Source organism: Rhinatrema bivittatum, chromosome 1 (assembly GCF_901001135.1).
Source record: "Rhinatrema bivittatum chromosome 1, aRhiBiv1.1, whole genome shotgun sequence".
NCBI lineage: Eukaryota > Metazoa > Chordata > Amphibia > Gymnophiona > Rhinatrematidae > Rhinatrema > Rhinatrema bivittatum.
In genome coordinates, this window is record NC_042615.1 from 541,216,102 (window position 1) to 541,231,089 (window position 14,988).

The 14,988-nt window shown below is 44.7% G+C and overlaps 1 protein-coding gene across 1 annotated transcript in view; it reads left to right on the forward strand.

Annotated features, from left to right (window-relative positions):
• Positions 1-14,988, forward strand: part of SVEP1 (sushi, von Willebrand factor type A, EGF and pentraxin domain containing 1) — a 534,033-nt gene that overhangs the window by 187,537 nt on the left and 331,508 nt on the right. The window contains exon 7 of the mRNA XM_029614894.1: positions 10,610-10,807. Coding sequence (XP_029470754.1) covers positions 10,610-10,807 — 198 coding nt within the window. The remainder of the gene's footprint in view (positions 1-10,609; positions 10,808-14,988) is intronic.

The window sequence follows — 14,988 nt, forward strand, 5'->3', positions numbered from 1 at the left end:
GGTGGAGTAGATGAAACACTATTTATAGAAGAGAATGTATGGGAAGAGCTAGGAAAACTGAAAGTGGACAAAGCCATGGGGCCTGATGAGGTTCATCCCAGGCTACTGAGGGAGCTCAGAGATGTGCTGGCTGGTCCGCTGCACGACCTGTTCAATAGATCCCTGGAAACAGGAGGGATGCAGAGTGATTGGAGAAGAGCAGTGGTGGTCCCGTTTCACAAGAGTGGGAGCAGAGAGGAGGCTGGAAACTACAGGCTGGTTAGCCTTACCTCAGTGGTGGGAAAAGTAATGGAGTTCTGCTGAAGGAAAGAATAGTGAACTATCTACACTCAGGAGGATTGCTGGACCCGAGGCAGCATGGATTCACCAGGGGTAGGTTCTATCAGAGAAATCTGATTGATTTTTTTGATTGGGTGACTAAAGAATTGGATCGAGGAAGAATGCTCCACATGATCTACTTGGATTTCAGCAAAGCTTTTGATACGGTCCCACATAGAAGGCTTGTGAATAAAATGAGAAGCTTGGGAGTGAGCACCAAGGTGGTGGTGTGGATTACAAAATGGTTGATGGATAGAAGACAGCGTGTGATGGTAAATGGAACCTACTCTGAAGAGAGAGGGTTGTTACTAATGAGGATGTTGGGGAGATTGCAGTCCCTCTTGAGAAGCTTCTAAGAAAACGAAGAAGTCATGGATTAGGAGGCGATGTCCTTTCGTGGATTACAAACTGGTTAAAAGACAGGAAACAGAGAGTAGGATTAAATAGTCAATTTTCTCAGTGGAAAAGGGTAAACAGTGGAGTGCCTCAGGAATCTGTACTTGGACCAGTACTTTTCAATATATTTATAAATGATCTGGAAAGGAATATGATGATCGAGGTTATCAAATTTGCAGATGATACAAAATTATTCAGAATAGTTAAATCACAAGCGGATTGTGATAAATTGCAGGAGGATCTTGTGAGACTGGAAGACTGAGCATCCCAATGGCAGATGAAATTTATTGTGGACAAGTACAAGGTGTTGCTTATAGGGAAAAATAACCCTTGCTGTAATTATACAATGTTAGATTCCATATTAAGAGCTACCACCTAGGAAAACGATCTAGGCATCATAGTGGACAATACATTGAAATCGTCGGCTCAGTGTGCTGCGGCAGTCAAAAAAGCAACAATGTTAGGAATTATTAGGAAGGGAATGGTGAATAAAACAGAAAATGTCATAATGCCTCTGTATAGCTCCATGGTGAGACCGCACCTTGAGTACTGTGTACAATTCTGATCACCGCATCTCAAAAAAGATATAGTTGCACTGGAGAAGATACAGAGAAAGGTGACCAAAGTGATAAAGGGAATGGAACAGCTTCCCTATGAGGAAAGGCTAAAGAAGTTAGGGTTGTTCAGCTTGGAGAAGAGATGGCTGAGGGGGGATATGATAGAGGTCTTTAAAATCATGAGAAGTCTAGAATGGGTAGATGTGAATCAGTTATTTACTCTTGTGGATAATAGAAGGACTAGGGGACACTGCATGAAGTTAGCAAGTAGCACATTTAAAACTAATTGGAGAAAATTATTTTTCACTCAACACACGATTAAGCTCTGGAATTTGTTGGCAGAGGATGTGGATAGTGCAGTTAGTGTAGCTGGATTTAAAAAAGGTTTGAATAAGTTCTTGGAGGAAAAGTTCATTAACCGCTTTTGATCAAGTTGACTTAGGGAATAGCTACTGCTATTACTGGCATCGGTAGCATGGGTACTTCCCAGGAACTTGTATTCTGGATTGGCCACTGAAAGAAACAGGATGCTAGGCGTGATAGACCCTTGGTCTGACCCAGTATGGTCATTATGTTCTTATGTTAATTGGAGTGCCACAGGGATTGGTGTTGGGACCGATCCTGTTCAACATTTTTGTGCTTGACATTGAGGAAGGGATAGAAGGTTAATTTTGTCTGTTTGTGGATAATAAGACCTGCAACAGAGTGGACCTGCTGGAAGGAGTGGAGAGAATGTTGTGTCCGTTGCTGCTCGACGCCCTCACTCCGCCCTCCTTACCACTGTGGTGACTTCCTCTGGACCTGATGGACAGTTTGCTGCCATGGCGTCTTCTTGCCATCTTCCTCCGGCGTCCCTGGAACAGTACGACGCTGTGGATCCGCCGTGTTTCTGATGACGTAGGGCATGTGCGCGCGTGCTCCGAATGATGTACCAGCAAGGGCACGAACCTCAGGGGCGTCCCCCTGAACTGATGTCAGCCGCTTCCAATATATAAAGTCTCAGAAATTGCTAACGGATTGAGTTAGCAAAGGTTTTTGCTACCTATGCGAAACCCTCCTCAGACTTACCAGGGATACCCACTCCTCGGACTTACCAGGGGTACCCTTTCCAGCTACTGAGCCTTCTAAAGACCTTATGTGAGATATGTCATCTAGTTCTGGCTATGAACACAGTAGACCTATCTACTCACTATCTATAGTTTCTCTACAGCTCAGCTACCCTGGGATAGTGGTTCCAATACCTGAGGGACTTCAGCCCTGCTGGGTGTAGCAGCTCACTACTGCCACCTCTGGTGGTTCTACTACCTGTCTAATAAAAGAATTCTGTGTCTGTCTCCATACTCAAGCCTAGCCGGTGGTCCCTCTCAGGATATCCTCCTGGGGGTGCAGTCATCTGCCATCAGCCCAAGGATTCACCTATCTACATTCTTCTACAGCTGAGTGTCCTCTCCAAGCACTCCGCTTGGAGAAGCACTCCAGGGGTCTTCAGCAACAGATTCATATAGCTTGTAACTCCACCTCCTTCTGGAGTTAGTACACAACAGATTGCTACTCCTAGCTCTAACACAAAGCTTTCCTACAAGAATGCTAACTCCTATCTGATGTCTCCACCCTTCTGGCATCAGATCCATAACAGATTGCTAACTCCGCCCTCTTGAGGTGTCATTGACAACCAGCTTGCTAGCTCCTCCCTCCAGAGGAGCTCGCTCATAACAGAGAATGAGACGTGATTTAAGGAAGCTTGAACGGTGCTCAAAAATATGGCAGCTAGGATTCAATACCAAGAAGTGCAGAGTCATGCATCTGGGTTGTGGTAATCCAAAAGAGCTGTATGAGATGGGGGATGAAGGGCTGTTGTGCACGGAGCAAAAGAGGGACCTTGGGGTGATAATGTCTAGCAATCGGAAGTCGGCGAAGCAATGTGACAAGGCGATAGCTAAAGCCAGAAGAATGCTGGGCTACATAGAGAGAGGAATAACCAGTAAGAAAAAGGAGGTGATAATCCCCTTGTACAGGTCCTTGGTGAGGTCTCACCTTTGTGTTCAGTTCTGGCGACCGTATCTCAAAAGGGACAGAAACAGGATGGAGGTGGTCCAGAGAAGAGTGACAAAAATGGTGGGAGGTCTACATCAAATGACTTATGAGGAGACATTGAATGAACTAAATATGTATACCCTAGAGGAGATGAGGTGCAGGGGAGATATGATACAGACCTTCAGATTCCTGAAAGGTTTTAATGATGCACATTCGACAAACCTTTGCTGTTGGAAAGAAATCAGTAGAATTAGGGGTCATGAAATAAAACTCCAGGGAGGATGACTTAGAACCAGTGTCAAGAAATATTCTTCACAGAGAGGGTGATAGATGCCTAGAATGCCCTTCTAGAGGAGGTGGTGAAAACAAAAACAGTGAAAGATTTCAAAGGGCATGGGATAAACACTGTGGCTCCCTAAAGGCTAGAGGATGGAAATGTGGAAAAGCACATGGGAGTAACTTTCTGGTGTGGCAGTTACTACCCTTAACCAATAAGCCTTCATACTGTTGATGCAACTCATTATTACTCTCTGCTTTAACGGCAGGGGGAGAAGAGGAAAAGGGGAATTAGTTTCAGACAGCAATCAACAAGGACATTGAATTTTACAGTCTGGGAAAACAAATAAGCATGGGGGTAACTTACTAATGTGACTGTTACTACCCTTAACCAGTAAGTCTTAAATTTGTGGTGTAACTCCAACATTGCTCTCTGCATCAACCGCAAGAGATAAGAGATAACAAGGAATTGGACTCAGTAACAATTAGGGCCTTGACTTCAATGGTTTGGGAAACTAAGTATGGGGGTAACTTGTATGCCACAGCAGATGCAATCCCCTGTATGGCATGGCCGATACTACCATAAGCTTCCTGGGCAGACTGGATGGACTGTTTGGTCCTTTTCTGCCGTCATTTCTATGTATCTATATGTTTAAGGAAGTTAATGAATAGGGAGTCAATACTACCCTTGGGCTAGTCATGTAAAGATTTGAGGCCATCAAAGTTTTTATTTACTTTTGGCAGGTAAAGCAACTTAAAACTTCAGGAATGTCTGGCTTGGTCGGAAGCCTGTTTTCATAATTATTCTTTTTTTTTATTTATTATTTATTGAGATTTCAAAATTTTTTCACAAAGATAACACTTTGCTACACAAATGTGATACCTCAAGTTAGGTAACAAATCTATAAGAAGAAAAAAGGAAACCATTTCCCATACTACACATTGTATCCAGTAGACCCCAATCCTGGGGGGAGGCAGACAAATTGAGGAAAACATAAGAACATAAGAAATTGCCATGTTGGGACAGACCAAGGGTCCATCAAGCCCAGCATCCTGTTTCCAACAGAGGCCAAAACCAGGCCACAAGAACCTGGCAATTACCCAAACACTAAGAAGAACCCATGCTACTGATGCAATTAATAGCACTGGCTATTCCCTAAGTATAATTGATTAATAGCCAATAATGGACTTTTCCTCCAAGAACTTATCCAAACCTTTTTTGAACCCAGCTACACTAACTGCACTAACCACATCCTCTGGCAACAAATTCCAGAGTTTAATTGTGCGTTGAGTGAAAAAGAATTTTCTCCGATTAGTCTTAAATGTGCTATTTGCTAACTTCATGGAATGCCCCCTAATCCTTCTATTATTCAAAAGTGTAAATAACTGAGTCACATCTACTCGTTCAAGACCTCTCATGATCTTAAAGACCTTTATCATATTCCCCCTCAGCCATCTCTTCTCCAAGCTGAACAGCCCCAACCTCTTCAGCCTTTCCTCATAGGGGAGCTGTTCCATCCCCTTTATCATTTTGGTTGCCCTTCTCTGCAGGGCCGGTGCAAGGGTATTAGGCGCCCTAGGCGAAACATCAGCTATGCCACCCCCCCCCCCCCGCCTCCACACACAATTAACTTACATTGTGCATTAATGAAAATAACGAAGTCTGTATTTATAACAGAACACTTATTTGACATTTTTATGCCATGTAAACCATTCAGATGATTTGTCTTATCGACGGTATAGAAACGTTTATAAATAAATAAATAAAAATAAATAAAATAAACATAAACCAAAGCTATACTTGTTGCTCAAACAAAAAAAGCAGACACATCACATAATATTAAATAATTAAAATGGCAGTCAATCAAGAAAAATAAACTTAAAAAGCCATCTTTACTTACCCCCTCCAGCAGCTTTCTTACTCCTCTTCCATGCAGGCTGTAGCACACACCAGAAGCAGCAGTAGTGGCTAAGCTCTATACTCATGGTCCTCTTCCTTAAGGCCCATGTCTCTCACACACACACCATATCAGTCATGCCCCCATGACCAGTTTCTGTCTCTCACACACCAATCATCTCCCAAACAGTCTTTGACAAACACACCAGTCACCTTCCTGAACAGTTTCTCTCATGCCATACACACACAGGCTTCCCACTCCCGTGTTCCACTTACATATATGGGCTTCTCACTCTCATAATCACTTTCTCTTTCTCACACACTCACCAGTCTCTCACTCTCATGCTTGTTCTTTCCACATGCACAGGCTTCTCATTCCCATAATCACTTTCTTTCTCTCACACACATACACAAACACACACACCAGTCACCTGATCTCTCTCATGCATACACACACACACAGGCTTCCCACTCCCATGTTCTCTTTCAGATATACAGGCTTCTCACTCCCATGCTGTATCTCACACACTCCCAGCTTTCTCATTCCCATGCTCACTCTTCACATGCACAGGCTTCTCATTCCCATAATCACTTTCTTTCTCTCTCTCACATACACACAAACACACAGCAGTCACCTGTTCTGTCTTACATATACAGACTTCTCCCTCCCATGCTGTGTCTCACACACACCCAGGTTCTCACTCCCATGCTCACTCTCTTCACATGCACAGACTTCTCATTCCCATAATCACTTTCTCTCTGTTACACACACACACACACACACACACACACACACACATACACACACACATACACCAGTCTCTCTCTCATTTCCATGCTCGCTCTCCAGGTGCACAGGCTTCTCATTCCCTGAATCACATTCTCTCTCTCTCACATTCACATACACACCAGTCACACCGTCACCTTACCAACCAGTCTCTCTCTCATACATGCACACACACACACACAGGCTTCCTACTCCCATGCTCTCTCTCACATAATCAGGCTTCTCACTCCAATGCTTTCTTTCACATACACCCCCACAACACCAGGCTTCTTACTCCCATGCTTTCTCACATACCCAGAGTTCTCACTTCCATGCTTTTTCTCTCTTTCACACACACACACACACACACACACATCAGTCACATCCCTGACTGTCTCACACTCTCACACATCAGTCATCTCCTTGAGCAGTCACTTTCATTGTCTCTCACATATACACATACATCAGCTCTCTGACCAGTTTCTCTCAATCAATCACACACACATGCTCTCAATCACACACAGGCAGGCTGGCTGCTTCTCTCTCTTTCTCTCACTCACTTCCCCCCCCCAGCACAAATGGTAGCTGCAACAGCCTCCTCCTCCTCCTCCAGCCCCCGCAGGCCAAGAAGGAAGAATCCCATCGGCCGCGGTAGGCTCATGCTGCTGACTCCTTTCCCGATTACCGGCTGCTTCAAGTGCTCGGGGACCGATGCTGCTGTCGCCGCTATTTTTTTCATGCGGCACCGCTCTTTCTCCTTCCCGCGCATCACTTCCTGTTCCGGGTTGGGGGGGGCGGGAGGAAGAAAAGGGCAGCCGTGGATGCCACAGCTTTGCACCGCTGCCGTTCCCGCTGGGCTTGAACGTGCTGGTAGCCCGGCGGCAACGGCAGCAGGGAAGGAAGAGCAGCGGGAGAGACCGGGAGCACACGAACCACTGGGGGAGGTCAGATGGGTCTTTTGGGGCGGGCTGCCGGCAGCGGCTTCGGGGGGGCGGCGGCTTAATGCACCTCTTTTCATTTTACCGGGGCAGCGGCTGAGCGCGGCTCTCTTAATTTTACCGGGGCAGTGCCGCCCCCGGGAAGCTGGCGCCCTAGGCGACCGCCTAGTTCGCCTAGTGCTTCCGCCGGCCCTGCTTCTCTGTACCTTCTCCATCGCAACTATATCTTTTTTGAGATGCGGCGACCAGAATTGTACACAGTATTCAAGGTGCGGTCTCACCATGGAGCGATACAGAGGCATTATGACATTTTCCATTTCTATTAACCATTCCCTTCCTAATAATTCCTAACATTCTATTTGCTTTTTTGACTGCTGCAGCACACTGAGCCGACGATTTTAAAGTATTATCCACTATGATGCCTAGATCTTTTTCCTGGGTGGTAGCTCCTAATATGGAACCTAACATCGTGTAACTACAGCAAGGGTTATTTTTCCCTATATGCAACACCTTGCACTTGTCCACATTAAATTTCATCTGCCATTTGGATGCCCAATCTTCCAGTCTTGCAAGGTCCTCCTGTAATGTATCACAGTCTGCTTGTGATTTAACTACTCTGAATAATTTTGTATCATCCGCAAATTTGATAACCTCACTCGTCGTATTCCTTTCCAGATCATTTATATATATATTGAAAAGCACCGGTCCAAGTACAGATCCCTGAGGCACTCCACTGTTTACCCTTTTCCACTGAGAAAATTGACCATTTAATCCTACTCTCTGTTTCCTGTCTTTTAACCAGTTTGTAATCCATGAAAGGACATCGCCTCCTATCCCATGACTTTTTAGTTTTCGTAGAAGCCTCTCATGAGGGACTTCGTCAAACACCTTCTGAAAATCCAAATACACTACATCTACCGGTTCACCTTTATCCACATGTTTATTAACCCCTTCAAAAAAAATGAAGCAGATTTGTTAGGCAAGACTTGCCTTGGGTAAATCCATGTTGACTATGTTCCATTAAATCATGTCTTTCTATATGCTCTACGATTTTGATCTTGAGAATAGTTTCCACTATTTTTCCCGGCACTGAAGTCAGGCTCACTGGTCTATAGTTACCCGGATCGTCCCTGGAGCCTTTTTTCAATATAGTGGAAACATAATACTTGAAAAGACATAGTATAACACAGCCACTAATAATTTTTACTCCAGATGGTAACATTTTCCTAGACTCAATAAACTTTTTAAGGTGTTCCGGTGACCAGACATTTGCATGGATATCTTAGAAAGAAGGATGCCCCTATGGCCAGGGTATCCTGCCTCAAAGCCAAGAAGCCCTTCCTTCTTTCTTGTGTAGTCTTGGACAAGTCCGGGAAAATTCTCACAGATTGTCCCATAAATAAGATGTTAGATTTCTTGAAGTACTTCTTCATAACATCACTCAAATCACTATCAGTTAAGAAGGAAACCAGTAGTGTAGCTCTTTCTATCACCTCATAATTAGAGGACTCCAAATAATCTGTTAAATTGTCCAAATTAACAGCTGGTGCTTGCGTTTGAAATCCCAAACACATGGCAAAAAATAGACTTTATCCAAGGGGGGGGGGGGGGGGAATCACTTCCAAGGAAAATTCTAGAATATCAAGGAAAAACCTCTTTAAAGTAAAACGTGGTAGTTCCCCAAACACTCTTGGGAAGTTTAGAAAACGCAGGTTTAGGTGTCTCAACCTATTTTCAACAAATTCAGTCCTTCTATTCAGGATATCACCATCTTAAATTAAAGTACTTTGTACTCCCTTAATTACATTTATCTCCTCTTCAATATGATTACACATTTTCTGATTTTCCTGATGTTGGAATACATTATTTTTGCATACTGTCTCTAGTTGTTGTGATAGTGTAGAAATCTTAAGAGAACATTGTGAGGTAGCATTACCCATATTTGTAACAAGGTCCCATATTAAATCAAGGGTAAGTATGGCTGGTTTCTGAATCAACGCGAAGGATTTCTCTTCAGGCACCACCAGCCTCTCACCTTCATCTCCACCGTTTGCTCCGTTACATGTTTCCTCCGGGAGAAACACAGCTGATCCTCCCATTATGGTCTCCAGCCCCTCTGGTCCAGGAGTGCTCTCCGCAGTTGCTCCCTCGCTGTCAGGGACTCGAGAAACCCCCTCCAGGTCTCTGCCCGACAAGCTGCTTAGCCCCTTCTGCTCCGACGGTGGAGGCCTGACGTAAAGCGGGCTCAGGGATGCCTCCTCCCAGGTTGTGGTGAGCTCTCCTCCGCTCACTACAGCAGCCATATCTCCTGGCCCCACATGTGTAGCTGTAGCCAGGCTTTGCTCGATCATTCGCTGCCTGGAATGAAAAGGGGGTTCCGAGGGGAAGATTTTAACTTTCCCCTTTCTCTTCGCCGGCATTTTAGAGGTAAAGAAAATCGCAGAAACAAACCTCAGAGAGGCGCCGAGCAGAGCAGAGCCGGCTTTAGGCCGCCATCTAGACTCCTCCCCCTTTCATAATTATTCTATAGAAGAGAGATTAACACTTCCATAAAGTAGCCAGGATGAGGAGAGAGTGAAAAGAAAAGCAATACAGAGTGTTGCCAGAAATTAAAGTGTTTTGTAGCTACTTCTGTGAAGACCCGACATAGGATGAAGGCTAGCACAGTGTCCTCCCAACCGTGTTAACCTTAGGTCCTCTCAAAAATTCAGTTCTGGCGATGCCCCTGCACTGTGCCTTGGGTGTGACTTGCTGAGTGTCAGGAGCCGCTGCAATAGAGGAGCTCTGGCAGCCACGTATAGCAGTCACAGTAACTAACTGTGGCGTCTGCCCACACCACACCAACTTCTCCCTTCTCCTGCACTTGTCTAAAGAAGGATCTGATCCATTGTGATGGGTTCATGTATATCTAGCCCCTCTCTTCCTTTGTTTTATAATTTGGAAGGGAGGCTGGTGGGCTTTCAGTGCTTTTCTAGTCTTTCTTCTGGCCATATGAATCCTGTCCATGCCTGCACTGTCTGCTCCTGGGCATTGGTGTTCCACACAACATTTTCGTTATTGGAGGTGTACCTTGGGATTGAAACGAGTTGTAAACTGCCTAATCCTGTTAATATTATCTTGTATCAAGACATACAGTTGATGGTGCTGCATCGCAAAGTTAATGCTCAGTTGTTTCTTTGAAAACATTCATTTTTTTACATTACACAGTTCAGCTAATGTGAATGATTTTGGGTCTCCATAGGTATAAATATCACTTCTGAAATAATGTAAAAGGCTGGTGGTGTTCTCTAATTGTTTGTACTATGGTTGACTGGTTTATCATCCAAGTTCTTTTCCTATTCTGTGCCTAGCAGAAAATAAACATTTTATATAAATCGGGCCCATTCTAATTAGTATTCATTGATGTTCTTATGTTTGCTTTCCTCAGAAATCCACTGCCCTGTCATTCAGAAAACAAAGAATGTGCTGATATCCCCATCAGACTGTGGACAGGAGCCAGCCAAGTCTGGGACTCTATGCCGGCTGAGCTGTCACCCGGGCTTCATCTTATCTGGAACTGCACAGGAAATGAGGTGCCTTTCTTCTGGGAAGTGGAGTGAAAATTTCCAAAAAGCTGCTTGCGAAGGTAGAGAAAGAAAATTATATTTCCCTAATAAGCAGGGGGAAAAAAAAGGAAATCTGAAATACTGCCGCAGTGTGGATTTTTCATAACACTTTATTATTGTGGAACATGCAGACAGAGAAGCCATCCATGGTAGTCAGCTAAAAACAGATGCATTCCTTAAAGCTCCGCTATTCTGTATGCAGGAAGATTAAGGACCTTCTGATTTTTCTTGGTCCATGGCTCCCTAGACAGTAAAACTCAGCTGCATAATTAGCAATATCAGTGTGACAGTATCTCCTCTAATTGATGTTAATTCAATTTTTTCTGTTCACCTCTTGATGACTTTAGATGATTTTAATATTTATATATTGCCACTCCGAAACCTGCTTGATGCGATTTACAACATATAAAATCACAATATACAAGTGCATCATCGTATTGTATAATGATAATATAATCCTCCCCCAACTACCTCCTCTGTATCATCCACTCAGGCCTGGATTTATGCACAGGCCTACTAGGCCTTTGCCTAAGAAGGCAAAAGTTGGAAGGGGAGGTCAGCAAATTCCCTTCTCCCACTTCCCCCACCACTCTGGATTCCCACCCTACTTGCTGCTGCCATGGCCACTGCCCTTCTGCCAAATCTCTGCTCTTGGTGATCCTCATAAGGAAGCAAGTGCAGGAACTAAGCCTATGCTCACAGCAGGCCTCGACCCCCAGCAGGGAAGCGCAGAGGGACAGGACCTGTGTTTATGTCCCTGTGAGGATTGTTACCGGCGCTGGTAGCTGGATCCAGGATCGCAATTCTGGAAGGTTTGCTGCTGGGGGGGGGCTGGTCAGGGGCTGGGGATTGGAGGAACGTGGCGCTAAATAAGTGCCTTGTGGCAGCAGAGAACTAAATCTGCCCCTGCATCTGTTCACATATCATCACAATCTGAATAATAGTTTCTAGCATAATGCTACTGTTGCTGGCAACAAACAGTGCTTATTCCCTATTGATTAATAGCAGTTTATGGACTTCTCCTCCAGGAACTTATCCAAACCTTTTTAAACCCAGCTACACTAACTGCACTAACCACATTATCTGGCAATGAATTCCAGAGCTTAATTGTGACTTGAGTGAAAAAGAACTTTCTCTGATTTGTTTTAAATTTGCTTCTTGAAACTTCATGGAGTGCCCCTAGTATTATCCAAAAGAGTAAATAACTAATTTACATTAACTCATTCTAGACCTCTCATGATCTTAAAGACCTCATTCATATCCCCCCTCAGCCATCTCTTCTCTAAGCTAAAAGCCCTAACTTCTTTAGCCTTTCCTCATAGGGGAGCCATTCTAAGACCTTTATCATTTTGGTTGCCCTTCTCTGTACTTTCTCCAGAACAACTATTTCGTTTTTGAGATGTGGCAATCAGAATTGTACACAGTATTCAAGGTGCGGTCTAACCACTCAGCGATACAGAGGCATTATAGAAACATAGAAATGACGGCAGAAGAAGACCAAACGGCCCATCCAGTCTGCCCAGCAAGCTTCACATTTTTTTCTCATACTTATCTGTTTCTCTTAGCTCTTTGGTTCTATTTCTCTTCCACCCCCACCATTAATGTAGAGAGCAGTGATGGAGCTGCAACCAAGTGAAATATCAAGCTTGATTAGTTAGGGGTAGTAGGGGTAGTAACCGCCGCAATAAGCAAGCTACACCCATGTTTATTTGTTTTACCCAGACTGTGTTATTCAGCCCTTATTGGTTGTTTTTCTTCTCCCCTGCCGTTGAAGCAGGGAGCTATGCTGGATATGCGTGTAGGTATCAGTTTTTTCTTCTCCCCTGCCGTTGAAGCAGAGAGCTATGCTGGATATGCGTGAAGTATCAGTTTTTCTTCTCCCCTGCGGTTGAAGCAGGATATGCATTGAAAGTGAAGTATCAGGCTTATTTGGTTTGGGGTAGTAACCGCCGTAACAAGCCAGCTACTCCCCGCTTTGTGAGTGCGAATCCTTTTTTCTTCTCCCCTGCCGTTGAAGCAGAGAGCTATGCTGGATATGCGTGAAGTATCAGTTTTTCTTCTCCCCTGCCGTTGAAGCAGAGAGCTATGCTGGATATGCGTGAAGTATCAGTTTTTCTTCTCCCCTGCCGTTGAAGCAGAGAGCTATGCGTGAAGTATCAGTTTTTCTTCTCCCCTGCCGTTGAAGCAGAGAGCTATGCTGGATATGCATTGAAAGTGAAGTATCAGGCTTATTTGGTTTGGGGTAGTAACCGCCGTAACAAGCCAGCTACTCCCCACTTTGTGAGTGCGAATCCTTTTTTCCACATTTCCTCTTGCTGTTGTAGCTTAGAGTGATGTTGGAGTCACAGTAACCATGTGTATGTTTATTGAATAAGGGTATTATCTCCAGGCAGTAGCCGTCATTCTGGCGAGCCACCCACTCTTTATTGACGGCCTCTTGATTTTATGGATCCACAGTGTTTATCCCACGCCCCTTTGAAGTCCTTCACAGTTCTGGTCTTCACCACTTCCTTCGGAAGGGCATTCCAGGCATCCACCACCCTCTCCGTGAAGAAATACTTCCTGACATTGGTTCTGAATCTTCCTCCCTGGAGCTTCAAATCGTGACCCCTGGTTCTGCTGATTTTTTTCCTATGGAAAAGGTTTGTCGTTGTCATTGGATCATTAAAACCTTTCAAGTATCTGAAAGTCTGTATCATATCACCTCTGCTCCTCCTTTCCTCCAGGGTGTACATATTTAGATTCTTCAATCTCTCCTCATAAGTCATTTGATGAAGACCTTCCACCTTTTTGGTCACCCTTCTCTGGACCGCCTCCATCTTGTCTCTGTCTCTTCGGAGATACGGTCTCCAGAACTGAACACAATACTCCAGGTGAGGTCTCACCAAGGACCTGTACAAGGGGATAATCACTTCCCTTTTCTTACTCGATATTCCTCTCTCTATGCAGCCCAGCATTCTTCTGGCTTTAGCTATCGCCTTGTCACATTGTTTCGCCGACTTCAGATCATTAGACACCATCACCCCAAGGTCTCTCTCCTGCTCCGTGCACATCAGCCTTTCTCCCCCCATCGAATACAGTTAATTCGGATTTCCACTCCCCATATGCATGACTTTGCACTTCTTGGCATTGAATGTCAGCTGCCATGTCTTCGACCACTCTTCCATCTTCCTTAAATCCCGTCTCATTCTCTCCACTCCTTCCGGCGTGTCCACTCTGTTGCAGATCTTAGTGTCATCCGCAAAAAGACATACCTTACCTTCTATCCCTTCCGCAATGTCGCTCACAAAGATATTGAAAAGGACCGGTCCCAACACCGATCCCTGCGGTACACCGCTTAAAACCGCTCTCTCTTCAGAGAGAGTTCCATTTACCATCACACATTGTCTTCTGTCCGTCAACCAGTTTGCAATCCAGGCCACCACCTCGGCACTCACTCCTAAGCTTCTCATTTTATTCACCAGTCTCCTGTGCGGGACAGTGTCAAAAGCTTTGCTGAAATCCAAGTAGATGACATCGAGTGCTCTTCCTCGATCCAATTCCTTGGTTACCCAGTCAAAAAAGTCAATCAGATTTGTCTGACAGGATCTTCCAATGGTGAATCCATGCTGCCTCTGGTCCAGCAATTCTCCCGACTGTAGATAGTTCACTATTCTCTCTTTCAACAGTGACTCCATTACTTTTCCCACCACTGAAGTGAGGCTAACCGGTCTGTAGTTACCAGCCTCTTCTCTGTTCCCACTCTTGTGAAGCGGGACCACCACCGCTCTCCTCCAATCATTCGGCACCACTCCCGTTTCTAGGGATCTATTGAATAGGTCACACAGCGGACCCGCCAGCACATCTCTGAGCTCCCTCAGTATTCTGGGATGAACTTCATCAGGCCCCATGGCTTTGTCCACTTTCAGTTTCACCAGCTCTTCCCATACATTTTCTACTGTAAATGGAGTTACATCTACTCCATTCCCCTCCAGTTTCTTGTTAACTAGTGTCGGTCCTTCTCCAGGGTCCTCTTTAGTGAACACAGAACTGAAGTATTCATTTAATATTTCTGCCATTTCTTCGTCTCTCTCCACGCATTGATCCTTTCCACCTTTCAATTTCACTATACCATTTTGAACTTTTCTCTTTTCACTGATATATCTGAAAAATGTTTTGTTACCACTCTTTACCTCTTTGGCAATCCTCTCTTCCGCTTGAC